This window comes from Aspergillus karnatakaensis (genome assembly GCF_047715665.1).
Source record: "Aspergillus karnatakaensis strain CBS 102800 unplaced genomic scaffold BJY04scaffold_31, whole genome shotgun sequence".
Taxonomy (NCBI): Eukaryota; Fungi; Ascomycota; class Eurotiomycetes; order Eurotiales; family Aspergillaceae; genus Aspergillus; species Aspergillus karnatakaensis.
In genome coordinates, this window is record NW_027395743.1 from 227312 (window position 1) to 250471 (window position 23160).

At 51.2% G+C, this 23160-nt stretch overlaps 11 protein-coding genes across 11 annotated transcripts; 6 read left to right on the forward strand and 5 right to left on the reverse strand.

Moving 5' to 3' along the window:
- Window positions 1-40: 40 nt before the first annotated feature.
- On the reverse strand, window positions 41-1161 carry BJY04DRAFT_219344 (uncharacterized protein; the record flags this gene model as incomplete). Its single annotated transcript, XM_073716568.1, has 3 exons — window positions 41-280; window positions 333-556; window positions 609-1161. The coding sequence occupies 3 exons, from the start codon at window positions 1159-1161 to the stop codon at window positions 41-43; spliced, it is 1017 nt and encodes a 338-aa protein (XP_073570162.1).
- A 1330-nt stretch (window positions 1162-2491) lies between these two features.
- Window positions 2492-3448, forward strand: BJY04DRAFT_219345 (uncharacterized protein; the record flags this gene model as incomplete). Its single annotated transcript, XM_073716569.1, has 1 exon — window positions 2492-3448. One exon carries the CDS (start codon window positions 2492-2494, stop codon window positions 3446-3448), a length of 957 nt encoding a protein of 318 aa, XP_073570163.1.
- A 532-nt stretch (window positions 3449-3980) lies between these two features.
- On the forward strand, window positions 3981-4667 carry BJY04DRAFT_219346 (uncharacterized protein; the record flags this gene model as incomplete). The annotated part of the gene is made up of 2 exons (XM_073716570.1): window positions 3981-4115; window positions 4164-4667. 2 exons carry the CDS (start codon window positions 3981-3983, stop codon window positions 4665-4667), a joined length of 639 nt encoding a protein of 212 aa, XP_073570164.1.
- Window positions 4668-4833: 166 nt separating this feature from the next.
- Window positions 4834-5697, reverse strand: BJY04DRAFT_208165 (pirin family protein; the record flags this gene model as incomplete). Its single annotated transcript, XM_073713951.1, has 1 exon — window positions 4834-5697. One exon carries the CDS (start codon window positions 5695-5697, stop codon window positions 4834-4836), a length of 864 nt encoding a protein of 287 aa, XP_073570165.1.
- Window positions 5698-8845: 3148 nt separating this feature from the next.
- Window positions 8846-9240, forward strand: BJY04DRAFT_191654 (uncharacterized protein). The gene is made up of 2 exons (XM_073711669.1): window positions 8846-8928; window positions 8994-9240. Exons 1-2 carry the CDS (start codon window positions 8860-8862, stop codon window positions 9159-9161), a joined length of 237 nt encoding a protein of 78 aa, XP_073570166.1. The 5' UTR covers window positions 8846-8859; the 3' UTR covers window positions 9162-9240.
- A 1244-nt stretch (window positions 9241-10484) lies between these two features.
- BJY04DRAFT_208166 (phytanoyl-CoA dioxygenase family protein) lies at window positions 10485-11610 on the forward strand (the record flags this gene model as incomplete). The annotated part of the gene is made up of 3 exons (XM_073713952.1): window positions 10485-10652; window positions 10703-11341; window positions 11398-11610. 3 exons carry the CDS (start codon window positions 10485-10487, stop codon window positions 11608-11610), a joined length of 1020 nt encoding a protein of 339 aa, XP_073570167.1.
- A 486-nt stretch (window positions 11611-12096) lies between these two features.
- On the forward strand, window positions 12097-13596 carry BJY04DRAFT_208167 (major facilitator superfamily domain-containing protein; the record flags this gene model as incomplete). Its single annotated transcript, XM_073713953.1, has 3 exons — window positions 12097-12325; window positions 12375-12715; window positions 12766-13596. 3 exons carry the CDS (start codon window positions 12097-12099, stop codon window positions 13594-13596), a joined length of 1401 nt encoding a protein of 466 aa, XP_073570168.1.
- Window positions 13597-13626: 30 nt separating this feature from the next.
- BJY04DRAFT_80486 (Zn(II)2Cys6 transcription factor) lies at window positions 13627-15911 on the reverse strand. The gene is made up of 3 exons (XM_073721110.1): window positions 15533-15911; window positions 14905-15483; window positions 13627-14843 (listed from the first exon to the last, which is right to left on the reverse strand). The coding sequence occupies exons 1-3, from the start codon at window positions 15673-15675 to the stop codon at window positions 13658-13660; spliced, it is 1908 nt and encodes a 635-aa protein (XP_073570169.1). The 5' UTR covers window positions 15676-15911; the 3' UTR covers window positions 13627-13657.
- A 41-nt stretch (window positions 15912-15952) lies between these two features.
- Window positions 15953-17883, reverse strand: BJY04DRAFT_208169 (isoamyl alcohol oxidase; the record flags this gene model as incomplete). Its single annotated transcript, XM_073713954.1, has 5 exons — window positions 15953-16138; window positions 16191-17020; window positions 17053-17116; window positions 17167-17763; window positions 17809-17883. 5 exons carry the CDS (start codon window positions 17881-17883, stop codon window positions 15953-15955), a joined length of 1752 nt encoding a protein of 583 aa, XP_073570170.1.
- A 365-nt stretch (window positions 17884-18248) lies between these two features.
- On the forward strand, window positions 18249-19795 carry BJY04DRAFT_80460 (uncharacterized protein). Its single transcript, XM_073721109.1, has 5 exons — window positions 18249-18873; window positions 18921-19007; window positions 19052-19243; window positions 19296-19555; window positions 19605-19795. The coding sequence occupies exons 1-5, from the start codon at window positions 18363-18365 to the stop codon at window positions 19620-19622; spliced, it is 1068 nt and encodes a 355-aa protein (XP_073570171.1). The 5' UTR covers window positions 18249-18362; the 3' UTR covers window positions 19623-19795.
- Window positions 19796-20776: 981 nt separating this feature from the next.
- BJY04DRAFT_219353 (uncharacterized protein) lies at window positions 20777-21422 on the reverse strand (the record flags this gene model as incomplete). Its single annotated transcript, XM_073716571.1, has 3 exons — window positions 20777-20886; window positions 20951-21222; window positions 21274-21422. The coding sequence occupies 3 exons, from the start codon at window positions 21420-21422 to the stop codon at window positions 20777-20779; spliced, it is 531 nt and encodes a 176-aa protein (XP_073570172.1).
- Between the last annotated feature and the right edge of the window lie 1738 nt (window positions 21423-23160).

Sequence of the window (23160 nt, forward strand, 5' to 3'; positions counted from 1 at the left end):
AATATTGCTATTGCATTGCTCCTTGTAAACACTGTTGGAATCACTCGCGCGGGCCGTCGATCTCCTCCTCATACACAGGCTTCCCATAGGCAACGATGGCATCTTCACCCTGCACTTCCTGTTCCTCGATTGTCTGAACGGTCCGTGCAATCTCGTCGTAATCAACATCCTCTTCTCCGAGTTGCCTGCATACACTTTCCCCAACGGCTCTCCATTCAGCCTCGCGGAAGTTGTCGGGCCAGCCAAATTCTTCTCTCAGAATTTTCTCGACCAGAATAGCCTAGCTCGGTAGTATTAGCAGGGGAGTAAACTGTAACCTGATCTGTACGAACCTGTTTGTCATCTTTCGCGACTAGCGAACGATGGCCAGCGTTGATGGGAAGAATCTCAAGTGCCTGAATCTGCTTCAGGAAATCGGACAACCAGGTCGGCGCATGGTGCGCATGGAAGTTTCTGTAGTGGTCCTCCTCATCCGGTCGCTCGGGCTTGTAGTCGTAGTCCTCTGGCAAAGCTTTTCCGGGGGGCCATTGGTAGAAATCCTGTACGCGGATCGCAGCTATGCTGTGTTAGTACTCACCCACGCCGATACAATTAGAGCTGTCACTTACTCTCTTTGATATGTAGTATTATATTGCTCCCCTCATCATCTGAACAAATCAACGTGATCTCATGCGGCAGAAGATAGTCCAGGCGGAGCTCGTCGAACCCGCCAAACCGGTCAGGGTCTCGCCCGCCACGGATCTCTTTGTCCTCCAGGTAAACCATTGCGCGGGAGTGGGTGTAGAACTCGACGTTTGCGGCAGAGTACCAGTCGTCAAAATACGGGATTCGTTTCATGAGTGAGATGACGGCGGGGTCGAGGTTGAGCTCCGCGCAGAGTGTCTCGTTGATGACATGCCCGGTCTTGGGTGGCCAGACGATCTCCCAGCGCTTGATGTAGTTGAGGCGAATGTAGGTGCGGTAGATTTCTTTGATGGGGGCGACGATTTCATCTTCGTTGTAGGGGGTTCGTGGTGCCGGTGGCTGAGCTGGCGTGTTCTTTGTGTTGGGCATCCCCGTAGCAGGGTGCTGTGGTTGGATGGGGCGGGTTGGTATGTACCAGTGAACTACCAGGAGCAGGATAATCAAGACGATATAGAGGAACCAAGAGATTTTGGACATATCTGCGACGTGTTGATGTTGAGTGTTGTAGGAAAGAGAGACAAGGGAGAAAGGTGGACTGGTATATAGGTAACACCACGTGACTGCAGTGTGTCCGTTTGAACCAGCGTGCAATGCCAGGCTGCCACCTTTTGTGGGACACGAAATATTCGCAGCCTACGCCTCTATCAGACGCTGATCTGTGTATTCTTTCTGTATGTGCTGTTAGGGTGCGGATCGCTTGGCGCGGGGGGAATCGTCCGAGGTCATCATCAACAGTAAGTGGGAATACCGATGGACGATGATTCTAAGGCTTCTGATGCATATCTTCAGAGTTTAGCTCTTTGATGAGCATTTAGCATTGAACGTGCAGGTGTACTTGTTGGACCTGAGCTAGCTAAGTCCTTCCTATTGTACTAGAAACAGACCGGTTCAATTTACTTCAGTCCCCTTCGAGGGTTTAAGAGTGATATAGCAAGTTATCGGGGTGGGGAACTGTGTTGTTTAACCGTTTCTTAGACCAGTTTCCTATATCTTGGGCTAAATATGAACGTGCAATTAGTCCAGTGCGCCGATCCTCCTTCTATGCAAACTGCTATCTAGTCTGACATTTTTAGCGCGGCTGCCTTCATTTGAGCCGAAGCTTTCAGAGACCTGAGCCCAACAGTGGTTCACTTGGCCACATCAAATGCGAGGCATGAGTGCTGTCTTGAATTCAGCCTTGCAAGAATCGGCAAGGCTGCCAAGGCTGTCGCAACTATCCAGACAAGATGTAGCAATTCGTGGACCAATGAGCAAGTGAGGTTTGCTTAGGTGCAGCATCGAGCTTTCACACAGCCTTGTCTGGCGCGGGGCATGCTGTGCCGCAGCCTTCATCTCAGCCTGCTACATAATCCTGCTGCAACCCGTCGGGGCACCATCCGACCCACATCACTGCACGTTGATGTAGCTCCAAGATCATGACGTTGGGAATGTGGATTTGTTGCCGCTGCGGTGATGGCCCTAAGTTACATGCCGCGCATCCGACATGTATTGCATGCTGCCATGATGTTTGTGGAAGTTGCACTGAGTTGGCAATGATTATCCGACTTTTGACTTCGATAGCAGGTTCTTGCGGGGGAGCACCGGGGAAGAGAATATCTCAGTTGCTCGGGTGTCCATGACTGGGTGGTGGACGTGCTCTGAGTGCAAGAATGACAATAATCCCGGCCTCTCGAACAACACTTGTACGAGTTGCAACCATTCCAGATGCCGGTCTTGCCAGACATACGAGGATGACGATACAATTAGCTCCGTTGAGTGCGACAGCCATACTGCTTCGCCACCGGCTGGGAAAGATGAAGATACGAACATGGGAGTTACAGGGCCGGCGATGAAGGGGTGGTGGGTTTGCTCTAATTGCGGGAATGAGTATGATCCCGTTGTGCCTGACGGTATATGTACAGTTTGCAATCATCAAGTGACCGTGGTTGATATTGGGATGGCGCAAATAGTGGCAGAGCGCGAACAACTGAGCGATGCCTATTCCGAATCTAGCTTTGCTGAAAGCCTCTTCTCCGATCAACCAGGGTTCAGTCGAACATCCGCCATATCGACGGATATGACTGAGGCAGGAACGACAGCGCTGCTACAGGTACTTCTCGATGACGACCTGATCGTTTCCTGTGCACATGAAGCTTTGCATGGAGGAAGGATACCACGGCCAAGGTTTCAGAACAAGCTTCGTCGACTTCTCAACCAGTGGTCTCAAGACTTGAAAGGGGGCTCTGGGGCGGAAACATACGAGGAGCACGTTGCACCACAGTTTATCAGACGTTTCGCCAGAAATGCATCGCACCAATTGTGCGCTTTCATATCCGGTGATGATGGCAAATTCTCACAGCTGAGTACGCTACCGGACGAAAGGGACTATCGGGTCAAGGTGGAAAGCTATATACAGCAAGGACGGGACCGATATCAGAAAAGCAAACGTCCATCAAAAGCCGCTCATCGGGACTCGGATGACTCTCAATTCGATAGTGATGGGGATGATAATGACTTGGAGCCGGAGTTTGCCTTTCCGAATCTCGAACGACTTCGATCTCTTCTTGTCGAGGGTAAGGCATATGACACCCTCAAATACAACCTCTTCCATTTCATGTATCCGACTTTCCACCAGCGAATCAAGAAAATCATGAGGAAGTATCCCGACTTAGAATTCGCAAACCCTCGTCAACGCCAAACCATCATGAGCGAGATGCGCTACACGCTTCCAGGTTCTTTTCGTTCTGAGGACCAGGAGAGCGGAGGCTGGGTGAATCAATGGTAAGGAACTGTTGAGAGAGTAACTAGGATAAAGTGGGATTGGTGGCCGCTAAAACCGTTTATGCGCTCTCTTGCAGCAGGTCAACGAAGGGTATTTTGGAAATGTGTAAGTTGGATAGATGTTCCCCGCTCGTGGCAAGACATAGTTAACCTGAGGACAGGATTGTGGGCAGGAACGATGGGCCGAGTTGCCTGCTAAACTTGCCGATGAGATTCAGCAGTGCGCTCATAGATATCTGGTGGTCGAAAAAGGCACGCAGGCCCTCAGGCAGCAGCTGGAACAAGGCAGACATGCAATCTCAGGACACCATGGGCAACATGGCAGTTGTGGCAATACTCCACCTCTTTCGATGAAGACAGGTTCAACATCAAACACGCCCCAGGTGAATTCCACCGGATCGCCTGCCGGTCCATCCGCAACGCAACCAGACCGCTCAAATAATCAAACCTCGGCAGCCGTTGTTTGCGCATCCCAGGCATCGGTGCAGTCTCAACGATATGTAATTCTGCTAGTACGACGAGCCGATGGTTACCTTATGTCCCAAGTTGATGTCTACACACTCTGCGATGATACATTCTTCCAGTCACTTCGCACAGAATATTACCGGCTGCGTGGTTGGATGAGGAACTTACTTAGTGCGTGGAGATACTCACACTGTGATTTCTATCAGGTATGTATGCCCTGTGTTGTCAATTATATCCAACTAACATTCGTGTAGTTTGAGAAATTCGACGATGCCGCGTACGCCCCCAAGCTAAAGGACAACTACCCACCAACAAAAGACAACTACGAGTACAGCCCTGATCCGATGGACATCATACCCCCCATCACCGAGCATGAGTTTTACTCTCGCTTTTATGCCTGTTATGCCCCCAGCAGCTCACCGATGCACTTACTACATACCTGCAGGCGGCACAGAGGGCACTGCAGCGATGCCTTGAACCTTCTCCCAAAGAAGAAGACCAAATTAGAAGAACACGGAGCCCAGAGGGAGCGATTCTGGGGGATTTTTGCGCAGGAGGTAGTGTGCTTCCGGTGGATCGTGGGTTACAACATTGTCTGTATGCTCCCAATGGTGATCTTCCTTATCCTCTGGATGCTTCCCTTGGGATACAAAGGGGATCTCCAAAATGCGTCAGTGCCTGCGACTGTCATGGTTGGTATGCTCACGCTGTTTTGGACGGTGTTCCTTGGAACGTTGAAGTATCCAGGATCGAAATAATATCGAAGGATGGTAGCGAGATACTATTTTCGATTATACATATGAGAGTAAGTTTTCTTCCAAACTCATACTATCTATTATAATGAGATCTTTCTATGTCGCTATCAAGTATCCTGAACCACCAAACTCCAAACTAGAGTAATCAGAAACAGACAAATCGACGAGTCTAGTCACTATCCAGCACAATAACCTCCGCCTCAGCCTCGCCGACACTCTCAACACCAAGCACATCGCCCGCATTAACCCCCGTAATAAACGCCCCATCACCCTCCTCCAGTACGGCTCCATCCCTGCCATCCAACCGAATCTTCGCCTTCCCCCCCTTCGTCATCGGCAAATGCACATAAACATTCCTCTTCTTCTTCTTCTCCACCACATCCCCCGCACCAACCGTCCACTCAAATCGCCCACTAGGCTCAATAATCCCCGCACCCATCACAAAGTCCGCATGGATCGGAATCGTATCCGGGATCGCCGGAACAGCCTCCTCCTCCTCCTTCGGCGTCGCCGCAATACCCGCCTTGAGCGGCGACAAAATCGTCACGAACCCCTCTCTCTTCTTCGCCTCGTCGAAGGTCTTTGTGTGGTAATTCGGTTTTAGACCTTGCCTCCACGGCAACGCCCAGATTTGCAAGAAATGTACCGGCTTGAAACTCTCATTCTGCTCTGAATGCGCGATCCCCGTCCCGCCAGTCGTGAACTGCACATCGCCGCGCTTCATCCGGTAGAAGCTCTTCCCTTGCTCGCCCTCTGCGCCCTTCCGGAGCATGCTATCGCGGTGTGTCAATTCGCCAGAGAGGATGTAAGAGAAGATCTCCGCGTCGCGATGCGGGTGGGTGCCGAAGCCGTTTTTCGCGGAAACGCGATCTTCATTCAAGACGCGGAGAGAGCCGAAATGGCTGAATTTGTGGTCGTAGTAGCTGGCGAAGGAGAATGTGTGGAAGGTTTTCAGCCAGCCGCCGTGTTCGGCGTAGCCGCGCTCGGAGGAGCGGCGCGGGGTGATATTCGCGTTGGGGAGGGTGGAGGGCATTTTTGAGGTGGTCGTTGTTGTTATTGTTGCAGTGTTTCTGGGAGTGTGTTTGAAGAGTTGGGAGATGCGTTGCATTGAGTCTTTCTCGTGTTGTTGTGTGGTGATGCTTTTTTGATGATGGAATTGACCCAAGGCCGTGGTTGGGGTGCTTTATATACAGCGGGAGGGTGGGGCGCAAGTGGGTCTTTATAAGCAGAGCATAAGCATCAAAAATGTAAAGGTTGAACGCCTCGTAGGGTCTGGGTGCGGGAAGAAGGTTCGTGATTGATTGGAATCAATGGATAAGGATTTGACAAGCAACGGTCTGCCCCTGTGAGATCATTCCACGCTTGGTGGTGGTTGATAATGCTCAGCTAAGAGATGCATTTGTCAAGTCTTCATCATCTGCTGCATCCGCCAATGGCATTGCTTTGATTGAAATAAAACCAGGCTATGCTGGATCCAGTTAGATACTTATGCGGATCCATTCCGTCTCATCAGCGCTATACAGCCCTGACTCTTGCGCGGGTTTCGTGTGCATTTGCCCTGTGAATCGAGTATGCGCCGCGCTCCGCACTCGGGGGAGAAGTTTAGATTAAAGTCCATTGGCCTATATTGAGCGTCAATCTAGTCAAGAAGACAGAGAGATGGTCTGTGCTAGTCTTGATGCTTACTACGCCTACTGTTGGGGCTGGATAAAACGTGTATTCAGATGGGGTATCGCCTCGAGCTGGGCTGCTCTAATCGCCCACAACCTATTATTCGTGTTGAGCACGAACGCTCGCGGGTATTTGTCGCAACGGTTCCCATTTTGCTCGAACTATAACGGCGTAGTAACCAAATTACCTAGAGCCTGTTCCTTCTGCATCGATTGCATGGTTATTTGAACCAAATCCCCATACTCCCTGCAAATCACGCATTGGGAGAGCGGCGGTCGTGATTGACTATTTCGTTGACTTGGTCGAGCAGATGATTCAGCTCGCTCATCATCTGTTTGGTCCGCTTCCAGGTCCTCCGGACTGGAGACGTATAGCATCTGAAGTTTAGCGAGAGTCTCATCATCCAATCCCTCTGAATCCGCCTCAGGCCCGCTTGTCTCTTCCTCAGCTTGGGTCTCAGCTAAAATCTGCCCATCCGCCTGTACCGCAGCTGCCAGGCTTGTTGCCATTCGCCTATCCCCTAGGAGTTGAGACATACTTTCCCACTCCTCGTTTTGTAGACGAAAAGCCACATCACCGTCCGTCGGCTCGCGCGATTTCCCTTTGAAAGTCTAAAAGTAATCGTTCACATCTTGGAGCTGTAGCTCAGCAATCAGATCAAGAGTAGCCGGATCAATCGTCAGTTCTGGTACGCAGGCCATCGTGTGCTAGGGAAGAGAACTGCATGTGTGAGAAGGAGAAGTTGAGTTGCGACATCAGGTCTCCTGAGAAGAGAATGTGATGATTGATTCCAGAGTTCGGGACACCTTCCAAGGACTGCAGAATATTAAATTGCTTTGGTTGTTTCCATCCCACCTCCAGGGCTTCTGGTAAGTCCGCCGCCCCCTGATTCCGCAAAGTATAAAGTGAACACAACACACTGGTAATCTTGAAGGTAGCTACTAGAGCGTAGTTCCCCATTTATTCCACCTAAGGCTACATAGGTATCTCTATCGTAATTGTCTCGTTGAATATGATCTCCTCAGGGTAAGCGCAAGATCGACAGCGAGGGTAGTGGTGGGCTGGGTGGTAAAGTCAATAATAACGTTGGTACTAGATATAGGATATTTCGATCCCAGCCAATACCTCTCGGATCTTCGAGGCCATATGAGAGGGTCGAGAGCGCCGGAATCACTCCGAGCTCAAGCATCCATTCAACAGGTCTATGCGCTCAAGGCCGCTGCGTCAATCGCGTGACGAAATCCAATATTGCAGTTTCACGATAAGAATGATACATCCACTATACGTACCTTATGCCATTCTCAGTGTCTAGTTTAACGTATGTCAAGTCACTCTTTTGACCTTGAACCAGTATTTTATTGGCTTCAATAGCCCCCATCAAGGAATGGACGGTTCTCATAGGCTTGAAACGGAGTATTCATCGGTGACTAACCTGTTTGGGTCTCACGTACGAGTCTAGATGCTCAGGTGCATTTACCGAGCGACACCTGTCCGTGCAGAGATGCCATACAATCAAGGTACATTTAGCGTTCTATATCTCTACCAGTTCGAGCTAAATATTAGAGTCATGCATATCTTTCTAGACTGCATTCAATGACCTCGAACGAGAGGGTTGGAGAGCATCATGGCGCATGGGTGTTAGAGCAGTGGCCTTTGACAGCAACTCCACCTACCAACAACAAGACATAATTCCTGTAGTCATAAAGCCCGATCAAAACGCCAATTCGACCGGGGTTCGTGACAATGAATGATGCCTAGTCATGGGCGTCGCTCTCATCCAATCCCACGGCGGACAGGGTCTATACAACAAAGGGCTGCCTCCGTGTAACACCACCACCTACTAAATAAAGATACAGCTGCAGGTTTATTGGAGTTGAAACATCATAACATGAACTCTCTTTATAGATCTTTCCGCAAACGTCATGATACCTGCAGGTGACTATGGTCAACCTCGAAAGAACGACACACTGCAGTTTCCAAGACTTGAAAAGCAGTGTGCCCTGTTAAACAGCAGAGTGCCTGGTTTCAAGGACAGACTATCTTAAATATCCCTTCTGTCCCAACCCATTTCTTTTCTCTCGCACATCACTACGCCGAAATCTATCTTCAAGATGCGCTCCCTCCTCCTCGCAACCGTGCTGGCACTCTTTGCCCTCCTCGTCTCATCCGTAAGTCTACCCTCACCAAGCTTCCGACATCCAAGACTAACCACAACCTCCAGTTCCCGACTACTGACAACAATCCCACCCCGGACCACGACATGATCGATCTCCTCTCCCACCTACGCGGAAGTAAGACTTTCGACGGCCTCGACGATCAAGTTTCCTCGCGCCCCGCATCCTCCTCCTTCGACCGCTCAGACTCGACTCCATCCCTCGACCGCCGCGCCAACGCCGCAGTCGTCGACGAACTCCTCAAGAAGAAGATCCTTTGCAGGGCAAGGGGAGCCATGGCCAGTCTCGAGAAAACGAAACAGCATATAGAGTCCCTCCGACAGAGAGCAGCCGGACGAGGCGCACAGCCTATGCGTCCTGGGGCAAAGTGTCAGCGTGCTGAATGCCTGGGCAACTCGGCGATTATCTGGTGCAACTTTGTGAGTTGTCTCCAGGAAAGGAGCATGGCATTGGTATTGAACTGAAACTAATCTGAATGCTACAGGACACAAAGCACAAGACGCTTCCTTCGTGGAACAACGTCGCCGACGGCGCGCAGACTATCGTTGATCACTGTAAGGAGGCCGGCAAGGTGTCTGGGATCCACTGGCATGATGACCTCTGGGCGGTTATTGTTCAGGAGCAGGAGTGCTATCCGAATAACCCGAATTGAGTGGGTCGCCGCGGTGGAACCTACCCTGCACATGCTACTGAGGGAATGATGGCAGGAGGAAAGATCGATTTTCAATGCGAAAGCATACACTGGCTCTCTTTGATGTTTCAGCTTCAGATGAGTGGCTATGGTGCTCTTTTGTTCTGGGTCTTTTGCAGGCAAGGCTGGAACTGCTGTAGTGTCTTTTAGTTTGTCCAACGCTGCTTAGCCTCCTCAGCAAATGACTATCTTCTCTATATTCGTGAATCAACTGTATCGAGCTCTGAAAGCAGGCCAACTGGTCTTTTGAACAAAATGCTCTTTCGTTCTCGATGACTGGCATGCGCCTGTGGTGTGGACTTTGTCGTGTCTGCGACGAGAAAAGGTTAGCTGTAACTACGTATACAAGGTCAACACACCTTCTGAGATTCCGAACTCCATGGAGAGTGGTACGGGTGAGTGCAGCGGAAGTATCTAAAATCATGTACTGGGCAAGCCACATAGCTGAGCTTCGCTCTGAGCCTCTCAGTCAACGCGGTAAATCGACCGAGCAAGTGCGCCAAGATAAACTCTTTCAGACCTGTACATATACGGCACTGGCATCGAAGCTTTCGGCCATTCCATCGAATTGTCATGGATTTGAGTACAATCTCATCGCTACTGATGTATACTGACTGCTCAATTGCTTACGTAGTGTTCAAGATGTTCCTGAAATGCCGATGTTGGTGGTAACGCCTATTCTATCTATGGTCATGTGGTAGACGAAAATATATCATCGTCGCCAGAGACCGTCACCAGCAGGGAAAAGCAGGTATCTGGTATCTACTGGCGAGCTGAATGCTGCAGATTCTATCTGAGCTTTGCGCCTATTCCTGAGTACCAGGAAAATGCAGCGCACCCATATCGAGGTTGTCGATGATGATGAGGATGATGTTGAGCTGGGGAGCTACAGCAGGACCGGTCACGCGGGACTCGGAATGGACCCATGCTGAGAACACAGGGCATAGTAGGCTCTGCGCCGCCCGTGAAGCCCTGTACAGCTATCCACACACTGTCTAAATCAACTCGCCTTTAGCAGGTTGTAGTCACCCAGACACATTACTATATTCTGAGCCCTTTCCTAATTATGCGACCGGCATCGGTGACGATCAGCGGTGGGTTGCATACCCCTCCTCCCTAGCCCCGGGGAACGCCCTAAAATGTCCTCTTTAGGAAATGCTGCTTTCCCCGCGAGGCAATCATAGCCTACCTCCGCGTGCTATTAGTTACTATAAAGTAGAAGCCAAATAAGTGGAAGCTGGTCTGCCCTTGAATTCGAGAAGCCATTCACTAAAAGTATCCAAGATGTCTACCTCCACTATCACCGAAGCTGCCCCATCCACGACCATCGCAGGTCTTACCCTTCATGCCTACGGAGGTGCCCTGGAGAACATAAAGCAGTTGCCTTCGTTCGGCCCGGATACTCCGATCGACGAGTTGAAAAAGAGATACGAGGAAGATGGTGTGATATGGGTAAGCGTCCCTGTCCTTCTCTCTCCTACGCTGTTTCTAACGCATTGTAGATCAAAGGCCTCCTTAACCGCGCCCTCGTAAACGAATGCCGCGGAAACTACCTCACTTTCGTCAACCGGGACACCGAACTGCTCAAGCCAGACACGGACCCAGAAGAGGGAATCTTCTCCGGCAACGACTGGAGAAATTACGTCCTACCCGGCGGGACCCGCGCAGCATTCGGACTGAAGGATGAAGGGCCCTTCGTGGAGAATGCGATTGAGAGCCATGTCGCCCCGTTCTATCTGGAGTTCAAGCATCAAGTTGCGAAAACTATTGAAGCGTTCGTGGCTAGACTCTGCGGGTTCGAGGACTCGTGGTGTCTTCCGCGCTCGCTTTTACGCCTTGCAGTCCCCGGGGCGGAGTCGACGCCTGTCCATTATGACCAGATATTCTTGAGGGCTGGACCGCCGACTAGTATTACCGCCTGGGTGCCGATTGGGGATATTGAGCTTGATGGCGGGGGCTTGATTTACCTGGAGCGGTCAAAAGATATTGGAATCAAATATGAGGAGGATTTCTCGCGGTTAAGTGAGACACTAAGTGACGGGGAAAAGATTTCTGCTGTTAATCGCAATATGAACACAGGCGGTTGGTTGGATAGAAATTCCTCGCAGTTTGGAAAGAATTGGGGAAGGCATTGGTTGGTGGTATGTTGGCTCATCCAGAAGCCAAGGTGTTCTAGCTTACTGACACATATGGATAGGGAGCGTATGAAGCCGGCGATGTGGTATTGCATAACCCATATATGGTACACGCCGGGGCAATGAACGAGTCCAGGGCGGGACGTATTAGGGTGTCGACTGATCTGCGATTCGTAGACAAGTCGAAGCCATTTGATGAGCGGTGGACTTTCGCAGCATACAGCGAGGATGACCCGAATTTGACTCGCAAGATTGAAAGAAAGACAAAGAGGTGACGTGTGCTGTAGATACTGCTCGAGTGACCAGGTAGCATAGTTAGTAAGACTGAATACCCTTGATTCATTGATTACCCAATAATGTGTAGATGATCCGAAATGTAGCGGAGTACAGTGAAGGCAGTAGCCATGCTCACCCAAATGCACACTGCACACCAATGGCGAAACCAACGACAAGAAGAACGAGCAGGTCGGTCCTCTCGTGTTCACCGGATCTGGCTCCTGAGCTCGGAGCTCAATGAGGAAATTCGGGGGAGCCGGAGAGTAATAGACCGGGATCAGCTTGGAGTCATGCGGGGACGCGGATCCGGGAAAGATGTTCTGGAGTATATAAGGGCACTAAAAATACCAGAAGCCCCTGCAGGCACAGACAGGCACGCGCAGAGCTCACTGATCAAAATTATGGACCAAAAACAGGAAAAACCCACTCACCGGGAAGACATCAGAGACGATGTGTCGGTCAAGCATAGCTCCTTCGATTCATCAATGCCGGACGGGCTGAGAGCTTTAAGTGCCGATGAGTACAAGGAAGTCGGACGCTCTGCAACATTCAAGTTGGACGTTGTGGTGTTTCCGCCTCTCATGCTGATGTACATCCTGAACTATCTCGATCGCAACAACATTGCCGCAGCAAAGCTTGCCAATATTGAGCGAGACTTGAGTCTATCCGAGACGGAGTTTCAAAGCTGTATATCAATTCTTTACGCCGGGTACAGTATGGTCATTCCACCCCCACGTGAGCGACGAGGTTCTGACATGCGCAGTCATTATGCAGATACCATCCAACATGATCCTCGGAAAGCTGAGATGGCCTGGGGTGTATATCTGCGCGGCAATGGCTGTTTGGGGCGTTATCTCAGCCGTCCAAGCACTGGTCAGTAACTTCGCTGGCTTGATGGTGTGTAGGTTCATGGTCGGATTTGTCGAAGCTGTCTTCTTTCCTGGGGCGCTGTACTACCTGTCGATGTTCTATAACCGGAAACAATATGCTTTTCGCGCAGCTTTGTTCTACTCCGGCTCGCAGTTGGGGAATGCAATAGGTGGATTATTCGCTATTGGGATCCTTGAGCTTGATGGCCAGCGCGGGCTGGCGGGATGGAGATGGGTAAGCCTAACCTGAAGGTTGAGTGATGATTAACTGCTAACACAAAGCAGTTATTTCTAGTTGAAGGGGTCTTAACCATCGGTCTTGCAATAGTCTTTGCGCTCATACTTCCTAACTCTCTGAAGGGAGTTCCGAGGATGACGGACCTAGAGCGCGAGTGGATGACCTGGAACTATGAGCAAGATCAAGGACAACAAGACGACCGAAACGAGATCAGTGCAACACAGGGCCTTGTCCTTGCGCTCCGAGACCCGAAGACGTGGCTACTGCTGTCAACACTCTATGCAGTCTTCATATCCGCAGGAGTAACGAATCTCTTCCCACCCGTCGTCGCCACATTGGGTTATTCGCGGACCATCACATACGCCCTGAGTGCCCCTCCATTTATCCTTTGCTGCTTCGCCATGATGCTGAATGGGTATAACTCGGACCGAGTGGAAGAGCGCTATTGTCATATCGTGCTTCCTCTTGGCTTGACGATCGTGGCTAATGTCATGGCGGTCGCCACACTCAATACAGCGGTGAGGTACACAGCGATGATGTTCATGCCTGCATCGTTCTACTCCGCTACAGCAGTCATATACTCCTGGATATCCGGCACACTGAGCCAACCGGCTCCGAAGCGAGCAGCAGCCATTGCTGTTATCATCTCGGTTTGTAATACGACAAACATCTGGACGCCGTATTTGTACAGTGGTGCACCACGGTATCTTGCAGCCTTCACCGTCAATTTAGTCGCCGCTGTCGCCGCTATGATCCTGGCGACTGTGACCCGAGTGTATTTGATGCGACAAAATCGGAAGTTAGAGCAAGGAGAAACGACTGGAAGGAATGGACCGACTCCGGCCCAGCAGGCCAGTGGATACCGCTACATGGTATGAGAGGAAGTTCGCGTGCGAGACATTGTTGCGTGTTATTGACTGGATGGAACTCCAGAGTCCATTAGTCCATTAATTCGTCCGGGTATGCATCTGTCCAGGGTACTGTGTCTGTACTTATTCCCCACGGATCACCATAATTCATGAGAAGATTGTCGAAGGCGAAAAAATCTTGCCTGAGATCTGCATTAAAGCTGAATTCCGGGTGTGTGTCACTCTCCAAATTGAAACCTCTAGTAATGGACTGTAGCTCCTTCAGTATCTCGAGATACCTCTGCCCAATAAGATCGCCCACGACGCCAATTGGAAACTGAGCAAGAGCACTATCTGCAGTCTGGCGGACATCACGTTGGTCCGACGAGAGACACGACTGCATGTAAAGGGTTCCAATCGCGGCGAACTGAACGTAATTGACAAACCAAAACACGCGAGAGACAAGGCCACGGTCGTAAAGGTATTGGCATTCTTTGATGACCATCTGAGCTGCTTTGACGGATTGATCGCTGCATTCAGCAAACCACGGTTTGAGATCGTCCGGGATTTGTGGGTTGGCCTGAGCAGAATAGAGCAGAAATGGGCGAAAGAGAAGGAGGCTCGTGTGGGCGGAGGTAAGCTTCAGAGTACACATTTGCCGCTGTATCATCGTTGACATCGCGGATGAAGGAAGTGAGACATAGTCTAGGTAGGTGGGGAGATTCTCTTGCCAGGAGAGCAGCTGAGCCTGGAGATCGGACGCGGTCGCCTTCCAATTGTGTAGCCTTTGTGTTTTGCTTCGGGAATTGTAAAGCCCACGTAGGATGTCTCCTAAGATTCCAGCCAATCGAGCGTAATGAATCAAGGCGGCGGCGCTACAAAAGGAAGTTTCATTACGGTCGCGGACAAGACAGTCGGGATCTTCTAGATCTTGGTCATTTAATAGCGCACATTCCTCCTGGTCGATGTCATCATCGTGTAGAGCACAGGGCCGACCGAAAATGCTGCTCAGAATCCGATCATATACGTAGATGGTCCAGAAGACCCGCTTGCGGTACTCGCGAGTGATAGGGTGCATCTGACGGCCGATTGAAAGGCGGTGCAGTCCCAACGCTTGTGCCTGACGGACAATGATGCCAAAGGATGACCACGCGTCGTGCATTCTAGAATGATTGAGGAGGTAATGGCTGATTAGAAGGCGGGCTTGTAGGGAGCTAAGAGTGACCTTGGTCGAGTCGTTGTCCACCTGGTGTCGCGCCATGTCGTAGAATTGCAAGCTAAATCACAAGATATTAGCAAGCAGAGCAAGGATAAGGAGACAGTGTGCGGTCTATCCACCTGGCGGAGAATCCACAAAAGACGTTCTCGGTTCTTGAGTAATGAGAGCCCAAAGCAAGAACCGCATAAACGAGAGCGCGCTCATCCGGGCTCAATCCGACGTTGTCTTGAGAGCTGTATAGCCTGTCGTACAAGATTCGCAGGGTCGGTTCGTGGACGAAGCGAGAAGTGGTGAGACCGAAATCGAAATAGTCTCGCAGTAGTGTATCGGCGATGGATTTTGGAGGGAGAAATCCCGGTCGGCTCCCAAGGGGGCCGAGAGGGTAGTCCGAAAAGTCTAGTGACATGGAGGGTAGGCTCGCTAGTCGGGTCTTCACAAACTGTAGGAAGGCGAAACCCGACGCAGTCCCATGATAATGTCCATACTGGTCTTTCTGGGGTGGCTCCTCTAAGGTGGAACTCAGTGGACTCAAGAGGCTTCCTTGTGGTGGCTGGCTGGGACTTCGACCGGGAGCAGTTGTGGGATCGTCGCTTGCGATCTGTTCGGCAGTGTGCGCGGTGGTGGCAATGTAGAGGCAGGGAAGGTTCTGGTGCTGGCATCGTACGCACGGTTGATGTCCGGAACATTTGGTCTTCTTTCTGCGAGGTGTTAGTTAGATGGCAGCAAGAATGGGAGGGAGCTACTTACTCCCGGCAAGAGGTGCAGGCATGTTTGATCTTCGTAGCGCCCTGGGCTTGGCGGGACCGTTTGGAGGGTGGTCTCCCTCGTGGACTCGGATGAGAAGGGCTATGGTAGGGAACAATCCGTAGAGGATTGTTGTGGGATTCCATGATGCGAGGTGGTGGAAGAGGAAGAGGAGGAGGAGGAGGATTCAATGAGAATGAGGAAGTGCGGGGAAATCCTCCGGACTACCGGATTGGGAAGACCCGACCACACCGGACGTTGCCGGGCGCTCTCACCTCGACCACCACCACCACCACCTCGGGAGGGATCAATCTCTTACATTCTACAGATCCAGAGGGCTCATTTGATTGGTATCGCCCGATTGCTCATGCTTGCTCTAAATCAAAGACATCCTGCTGGTCGGCATTCACCCAGGCAGAAGAACTATACCGAACACAGAGGGCCATATGCCCTGCCTACAAATTTCCGCTCTCTCCACGAAGGGCTTCCGACGCATGTTGGGCAGTAGAAGACACCCTTTGGATCGTATTTCGCCTTGATCCTGACCAGACGGTCATAGTTCTCCTGCCCATAGAAGTCTTCCTTCCACCACAGATTGTTCCGATCAGCCTGTCGAGTGTCAGAAACGCAAGAAATACCACAGCAAACAAAAATCACGCACCTCGTTAAGATAACTACCTGTCGTCGGAGTCAAGTCTCGCATGGCTTTGTATTTGTGGTGGGTGATATCAGCTTGGATGGCCTTTGCAGCGTGAGGTCCGATGATCTCCAGCCATGCACGAGCTACAATGTACACAAGGTATGTCTGCCTCCAGGCTGGGTTTACACCGCTGTATTCCGTCTCCTCCAGCACCTTTCCTCCGCCCACAAACAGAACTTGGTTGATGGTGGCTTCTGCCGGATTCCCTGCCAGAGTCCCGACAGCTCTGCGGAGAGCCTTGCGGTCGGATGTCAGAGCCTTCTTGTCAAACATACGAGATGCCATAGAGAACTCAGGAACACCGGTAGGCTGATGCACCCCGGACATGGCGCGGTAGTACGCTGAATACGATGGAAACTCGAACCACTGCACGTCAACGGTGACTTGGTCACGAGACAAGAGCTTGTTCAACAAGGTGTCAAAAGCTGTCTTTGCCTCATTGAGTGGCTTGTTCAACACAGCTAGCGCGTGCTGATAGCCCGCAGACGACGAATCCCCGTACTTGGTGATTGGATCGCTGATGGACCAGGAGCCATACCCCGAGAATCCCGTGTCGGAAAGGACAGGGTACGAAGAATAAACATCGGTAAGAGCCTCAAGGAGTGGGTTGAGGCTAGAGTTTGACTTGGGGACAATAACGAGAGACTGAGCAACAACTGGTGTAGACGGGAACGCTTTGACGGTAATAGAGACGACGACTCCGTATGTTCCTCCACCACCGCCACGGATGGCCGTAAAGAGGTCAGGGTGGGAGCATGGACTACAACAATCGAGCCATCGGCAAGGATGACCTGGGCCTCGAGAATCTGGTCGCTTGCCAGACCAAAGTCATGGGTGGCAGGGGAATGGCCGCCCCCTTGTATGTAGCCCCCGATGACCCCCACAGTCTGTTTCGAGGTCAATATATGTCTCCTGCTGAATTGGCGAGAAATCTTACCGGATCACCTCCCCCGACGACGATCAGATCCCGAGCAAACGCCTCTTGATGCACGTCATCCCAAACATAGCCCCCTGCGACAACAAACGCAGCACCCGTCCAATTACCACGAGCACATAGCTCGGATGGCTCGTATTGCGGTTGGTGTTTTATACCGTTACGCAAGTGTCTCATCCAAATTTGAAGGGATCCGTATCCCATAGACTTCCCCAGCAGATCGTGCCCTGTGGTCCGGATAACAAGCCGCACATTATTTTTCTGCGCGAAAGCAATGCCCGCGGCGAGATTATTGACGTCTGTCGCGTTGATGGTGTATACCGGAGAAGGCCCGAGTCCGCACCCTCCCCATGGTAGCTGTCCCGCACCTCGATCAACTACTGGGCAATTGTTCTGGAGAGGATACGAGTACCCTATTGTCTGATCTGCTTGAAAGCTTGTGTTCGACCATTGAGAGTTGACAAAGGCACACTCCACCTTATCGTATTCAGGGCCAGGATAGCAAGAGGCGGCTGGCGGGGTGTTGAGTATCAGCTTCCCCGACACGGTCGAGTTTAAGCTCTTCCAGTCAATCTTGCCCCAGCAATCATCGCCTGGGGTCTATATCTGTCAGTATAACTCGGACCGGAGGGTGGAAGCACCGACACATTTGCACCCCGGTCGCGCAGCAGATACCCCGATGAAACCAAACAGGGCTAAACCGCTCAACAGCAGATTCATGACGGAGAATGTGATTTAGCAACGAATCATTTTCTTCAAGCCTCCGCTGGGAGGCCACGAATTTAAACAACAGGACAACGGCTGGGCTGCATCGTTCCTGCGTACGGCGCAGCGATATCATTTCCAACAAAACCTTCAAGTCCCCTGATCGACCCGTCAGTTTTCTGGTGGAATGCTCCTGAACAAAGTCCTCCCGCAAGGGTAACGAATGCTCTTTCACCAATCGGGCGCTGGGTTTCACATCCTTCATCTGATCATCTTACTGGTTCTCACAATCGGTCCTGTTTCACCTCGACTACGCGATCAAGTACGACACCGAGCCTGTCCGTGCGAGGAATCCCGATGCAGCCTGCCCATGCCGGGGCACGCACTGCAGATACGTATTCTGTCAGCAAAGGTGCTCAAATATGCAGCTGGGCCGACAACAGTAGGCCGTCACATTTCTCAAGCGCCTGAACTCTCAATATGACCTTGCTACGATGAGTTCAGAGCTTGACAACTTTCTCTTTCCTCAAGGCGTGGCGACTCATCTCTCCGAGTCTGGTCTGATTACTGTCACTTGGATCGGTGCTGGACTGGGAATTGTTTTCACGGGCTGTCGTCTGGCCATTCGCCTCACTCGCATGAAACGACTCCTGGCAGATGACTATTTCGTCCTTCTTGCGCTCTTGTTTCTGCTATTCAATGCCATCCTTCAGACCCTGCAAACGCCGCATCTCTACTATATCGCCCTCACCCCATTGTCCGGTGACATCATTTATCATGCGCTGATGTACGTTCACTACGAGTTCGTCATAATTGGTCTCTTGGTGTCTGTTCTCTGGAGTGTCAAAGGAGCGTTCCTAGCACTCTTCTGGACGATGACACACAATCTACCGCACTATCGACGATGGTGGTGGGGAATGGTTGTACTCTGCCTTGATTCCTATGCTGGCTGCTGGATATCCTCAGCATTCACCTGCCACCCTCCTTCTGACTACTTCAAGTTTGGTGAGTCTCACCTGGCCCAATGCTATTCAGCTGAGCTTAGGATCTAGCGCAATGTACCAAGCCGATTGACCAGCGTGGGTCCGTCATTGCCATATCATATAGTACGGCCGTCGACATTCTCTCCGACCTGATGAGTATGTCTCTTGACTTGACTCGGTGCCATAACTTACGATGGTAGTCATGGGGGTTGCCCTACGCATCGTGTGGTCAACAACAATTACATTCCACCAAAAGGTCGGTCTTGGGATTGTCTTCTCGCTGGGGGCCATTATCATCGCTTTTGCAGTGGTCCGAGCGGTCAATATCACCGGCCAGGCTTACAGCGACCAGGTGGGTCTGGCTGTCTGGGGTATTGCCGAGTCGTCCATCTGTATGTCCCAGTATAATTACTCCTCGATTCATTTGTCGCTGATACATTCTAGCGGTTATAGTCGGCTGCCTTCCTCCGTTCAAGACCTTCCTCTCCCGAAACAACACTACAGACGCCTCACGATACACACCAACGTACAGTCGCAGTGCCCGCTCAAGCCGTCGAAAGCGCTCTATAACCCAAACAACGACCTGGAGTCAACAGCCCCTCGAAGCAGAGTATGAACTGACCCTGCCAAGTGTTCACATGACCGCTGGGAGTCAAGAGGACGGTCCCGAGGACAATCGGGAGATACGAGTGACGCAGGGATTCGTGAGTTTGCCTGGGGTCCAAACGTGGTGAGGATTTCTAATGTGCCCAGAGCATCCTCCGTGAGTAGGAACAAGGATTTCTGGCACCTGGAGAATATGCGGTACCCATCTGACCATACAATGATTGGTGGGTAATAGCTAGCAAACTTACAGTGCTCGCTGCGGGGTTTCTACCCCGAATAATCCTCGCCGCACGCCAGCGCACGATCTGTTGACGGATTGATGCATTTATTCTCCGACCAAATGGGCACGGACCTTTTGTCCGCGAGTCGGGTCTCCGTGTGACTTAGTGCTGTCAAGACCGAGTGAAGGTGACATCGCTTGCGAGTCTAGATACCTCGACCGTGTAACAGAATACTCTCATAGCCAGATCAGTTTACTTTCCGGTCTCACAGGTTGTCAACGCCTAATTCATGGATAGTGACCGAGGTAGGATTGCTACCTACGTGGGCTTAATTGGTGGTCGAGACTGCGTCTGGACAATATATATACGTGACATCACGACGCCATCTGCGTCTCTTCGTATGTCCGCTCAAGATAATAGTAGCACAATTGGCTATGACGCTGTGACCTTCCCAGCATTACGTTCCCATGGCCTTGCCACCCTATAAACTGTCCTATGCGGAGTTTCACATAGACAGGCCTGTCCCTGCCTGCAACGTCCTCGGCTTCGTAGCTCGGCAGTGGATTAGACAGCCGTAACCTAGTAGCAGGAAACGCACAGATACGCGAGGGTAGTTAATTTGATACGTGCCAGAATCCACGTGTATATTACTCTGCATCTTATGATTAAGACCACGGATCTCCAGCCATGATACATCAGACTATATATCGCCTGTCCTGTCATGGCTAGGCGTTGACTATGGCACTGAGACAGCCATCTGGTGCTTATCCTCTCCCCTTATGGAGTCTGTTTAGAATGAGGTATATTGAGTTAAATAGGTACCTCTAAACTACTGGTGATCGGGGATAAGGAGACTGGGTTGTAGGTGCTACGCGTATGAAGCGGCGTGGCAAACTTGTCATTTTCATTTTCATTTTCAAGTGCCCCTATACGAATGGGCTGAATAAACTAAACAGTGAGCTATAATTCTTGGCCCATCTCTTGCTCTGGTCGCTTCCTCAAGAGCACGGCACAAACGAACCTGCCGTTACCTTATATCGTGGCTCTTACCCTGTAGCTCAAAGCACAAATCCAGGAGGCTGTCTCAACATGCCTTCCTCAAACACCAGCAGCATCCATAAGCAAGCGTGTGTACTTAAGGCGCTCGGACCCCTGCATGGTGGTGGTGCGTCGCTGCCATCCTATTTCGGTAGGCATGCGCTCATTTCCTAGAAAGAGGAGAATTATCAGACTCGAAGAGGGCGATCCTAAACATTACAATGGGTAACTCACGGAACCAGTACTCAATAAACGTCTTGTTCACCGTCCCGGTGGTCCCGTCTGCCATGATCTCAAAGAACGACGCACACTCGCCCCAGCTGAAGCCATCGGCGAGGAGAGAAAGCGAATGCTCAGGGTTGGTCTGCTTGGAGGTTGCAAGACGCGCCATGCGGGCTTTTGCAACCTGCTCTACGGTGATCATGGGCGTCGTGAAGTAGGAGGCGGTTTCGGCCCAGACGGTCTCGTTGAACGGGTTGGGGTCCGCGAAGTAGGCGTCGGAGCGGCTGTTTATGTTAGCACCTTTCTTCTCTCTGGAGTACAGGCAGTGCTATTACCTCAGACTGATATCGTGCTCGAGGATACCGTGTCGGCCAAGATCAGCAAGATCGAAGCTGGTGGTCCATGGATACTTGGGGCTTGTCCGGATCGCCTGGAAGAAGAGAAGGGTCGCGTCGCTGTGTTCAATGTTGAATCCGTCGAGCATGGCGTCCTGGAGAATGCTGAGGGTAATCGCTTTGCCGTTGCGAGGGAGGTAGCCATGGTTGGCCAAGGTGTTGAGGCCTGGGCAAGGTCCTCGTGCTTCATTGATTGAGTTAAAGCTGCATGCATGTGTATCTCAATCGTTACTCACAGTCTCCCGATCCAGGTGCTATCCACTCCTGAGGCTCCCACTGCTGGCGGCGTTCGAGGTACTGCGGATAGGCCACTGCCGAAGCAATGAGCCCTGCGGTTGCGATAAAAGCCGACGTCTTCATCTCAAAGCGTTGGACTAAATGCTATGGAAATAGAATAGAGCAGCCAGGTCACTTGAAGCTGAGTCCTGGCTCTGGCAGCCCATCCCCACCACCCTCTTTATATGTTCCCTCCTGTGGTCCAAGCCCTACACTTGGCGCAGTTCGGCGGATTGACCCATCTTAGAAATGCCCAATTTTTGGTTGGATAGAGTGGATCGATGGCAGTCAGCGCCGAGGATGAAGAATAGCTTGTTTCAGATCTGCAGATACGTCAACCATCGGGACCTGTGACTTTGGCCTACCAACCGAGGCCGGTCAACTGCCGAATCTCCTTCTAGAACACACATACCGAGATTTGTTCCCCTCCATCCATTCATCTTCGTTTACCTTGACTGTATTGGCTTAACTATTCACCGGCCTTTATTGAACTTAGAGGTATAAATGGCATTCCAATGAATAAGGTTTCCACAAACTGCATGGAGCGCGGGATACCACGATAAGCTGCCAGCAGCTCTGCTGAGACTGGATCAGAAAGGAAGCGTGCAATATCACTACGATGCGGTAAATGCTTTAAATCAGGTCGTTGATCTGCCTGTATGTGCCGAATTGTAGTAGTCACTCCGAGGGGGGTATCCGATCTGGAGCGTTTCAGCATTCAATCCAACCCATCTTATAGGGCTCTTTGACCGTTTCAACCCTCCTGTGGGGTCTAGGATCTGTGATCACTGCTTCTCGACTACCGGAGTAACTCCGTTGATAATCTCTGTTATTACTGGCCAGTGCCACTCTCTGTCTCGGCAGTTGGGAGCAAAGCCGAGTTAAAAGACTTTATTCTTGTTATCCGGATGTGTGTAAACGGGGTTCTAAGAAAACATCCTTCCGGCTCTTAGCCGTGTCCAATAATCTCCAAAGAAGGACGCAATATTTTCGTTTCAATGCCTGTTACTGTGTCATCTCATATAAGAGCTCGTATTGCAGGAAGCCAAAATCGGAATGAGTTCTGCCTTGTCGCATACATATGCTAGTGTGTTCAGACTTGTTCAAGGACAGTCTACGACAGGCGATACGGAGTCAAAGTCATGTCTGTCATGTTCACATTGTTGGGCAGTAAGAGTCGTGCTTGCTTCATTGCCTTGTGGGGAGAAATAGGGCAATGCAACAAGATCTATTTAGATTGACCTCTGTCGGTGCGCAGATTTGCTTGAATTCAACGGCATGACGCATACCCCGCATTGATGTGGCGTACCAGGCAGCAAATGAGTATGTGGTAATGGATAAACCCCGTTTGTGAAGCACTGTAGCTGGTGCGGGGACTTGAGTGGGTGATGATACACCATGTTGAAAGTACTCCCCTCAGCTTTACTACAATGTCCGGCAATACCACAGGTTTATCCTGAGCCAGTACTCTGTTGCAGCAGGCTTTGGACTGCGCGCTATGGTAGAGCTGGCTCTCGCTCACCGACAGGGCCGTGGAGACCTAGTGTCGAA

Coding starts and splice junctions, on each gene's coding strand:
- BJY04DRAFT_191654 (XM_073711669.1), top strand. CDS start 8,860: ATGCGTCCTGGGGCAAAGTGTCAGCGTGCTGAATGCCTGGGCAACTCG. Junction 8,929..8,993: donor CGATTATCTGGTGCAACTTT/GTGAGTTGTCTC, acceptor TGAATGCTACAG/GACACAAAGCACAAGACGCT.
- BJY04DRAFT_80486 (XM_073721110.1), bottom strand. CDS start 15,675: ATGGAATCCCACAACAATCCTCTACGGATTGTTCCCTACCATAGCCCT. Junction 15,484..15,532: donor GCCTGCACCTCTTGCCGGGA/GTAAGTAGCTCC, acceptor AACACCTCGCAG/AAAGAAGACCAAATGTTCCG. Junction 14,844..14,904: donor TTTTGTGGATTCTCCGCCAG/GTGGATAGACCG, acceptor CTTGTGATTTAG/CTTGCAATTCTACGACATGG.
- BJY04DRAFT_80460 (XM_073721109.1), top strand. CDS start 18,363: ATGAGTTCAGAGCTTGACAACTTTCTCTTTCCTCAAGGCGTGGCGACT. Junction 19,008..19,051: donor CATTCTCTCCGACCTGATGA/GTATGTCTCTTG, acceptor TTACGATGGTAG/TCATGGGGGTTGCCCTACGC. Junction 19,244..19,295: donor TATTGCCGAGTCGTCCATCT/GTATGTCCCAGT, acceptor GATACATTCTAG/CGGTTATAGTCGGCTGCCTT.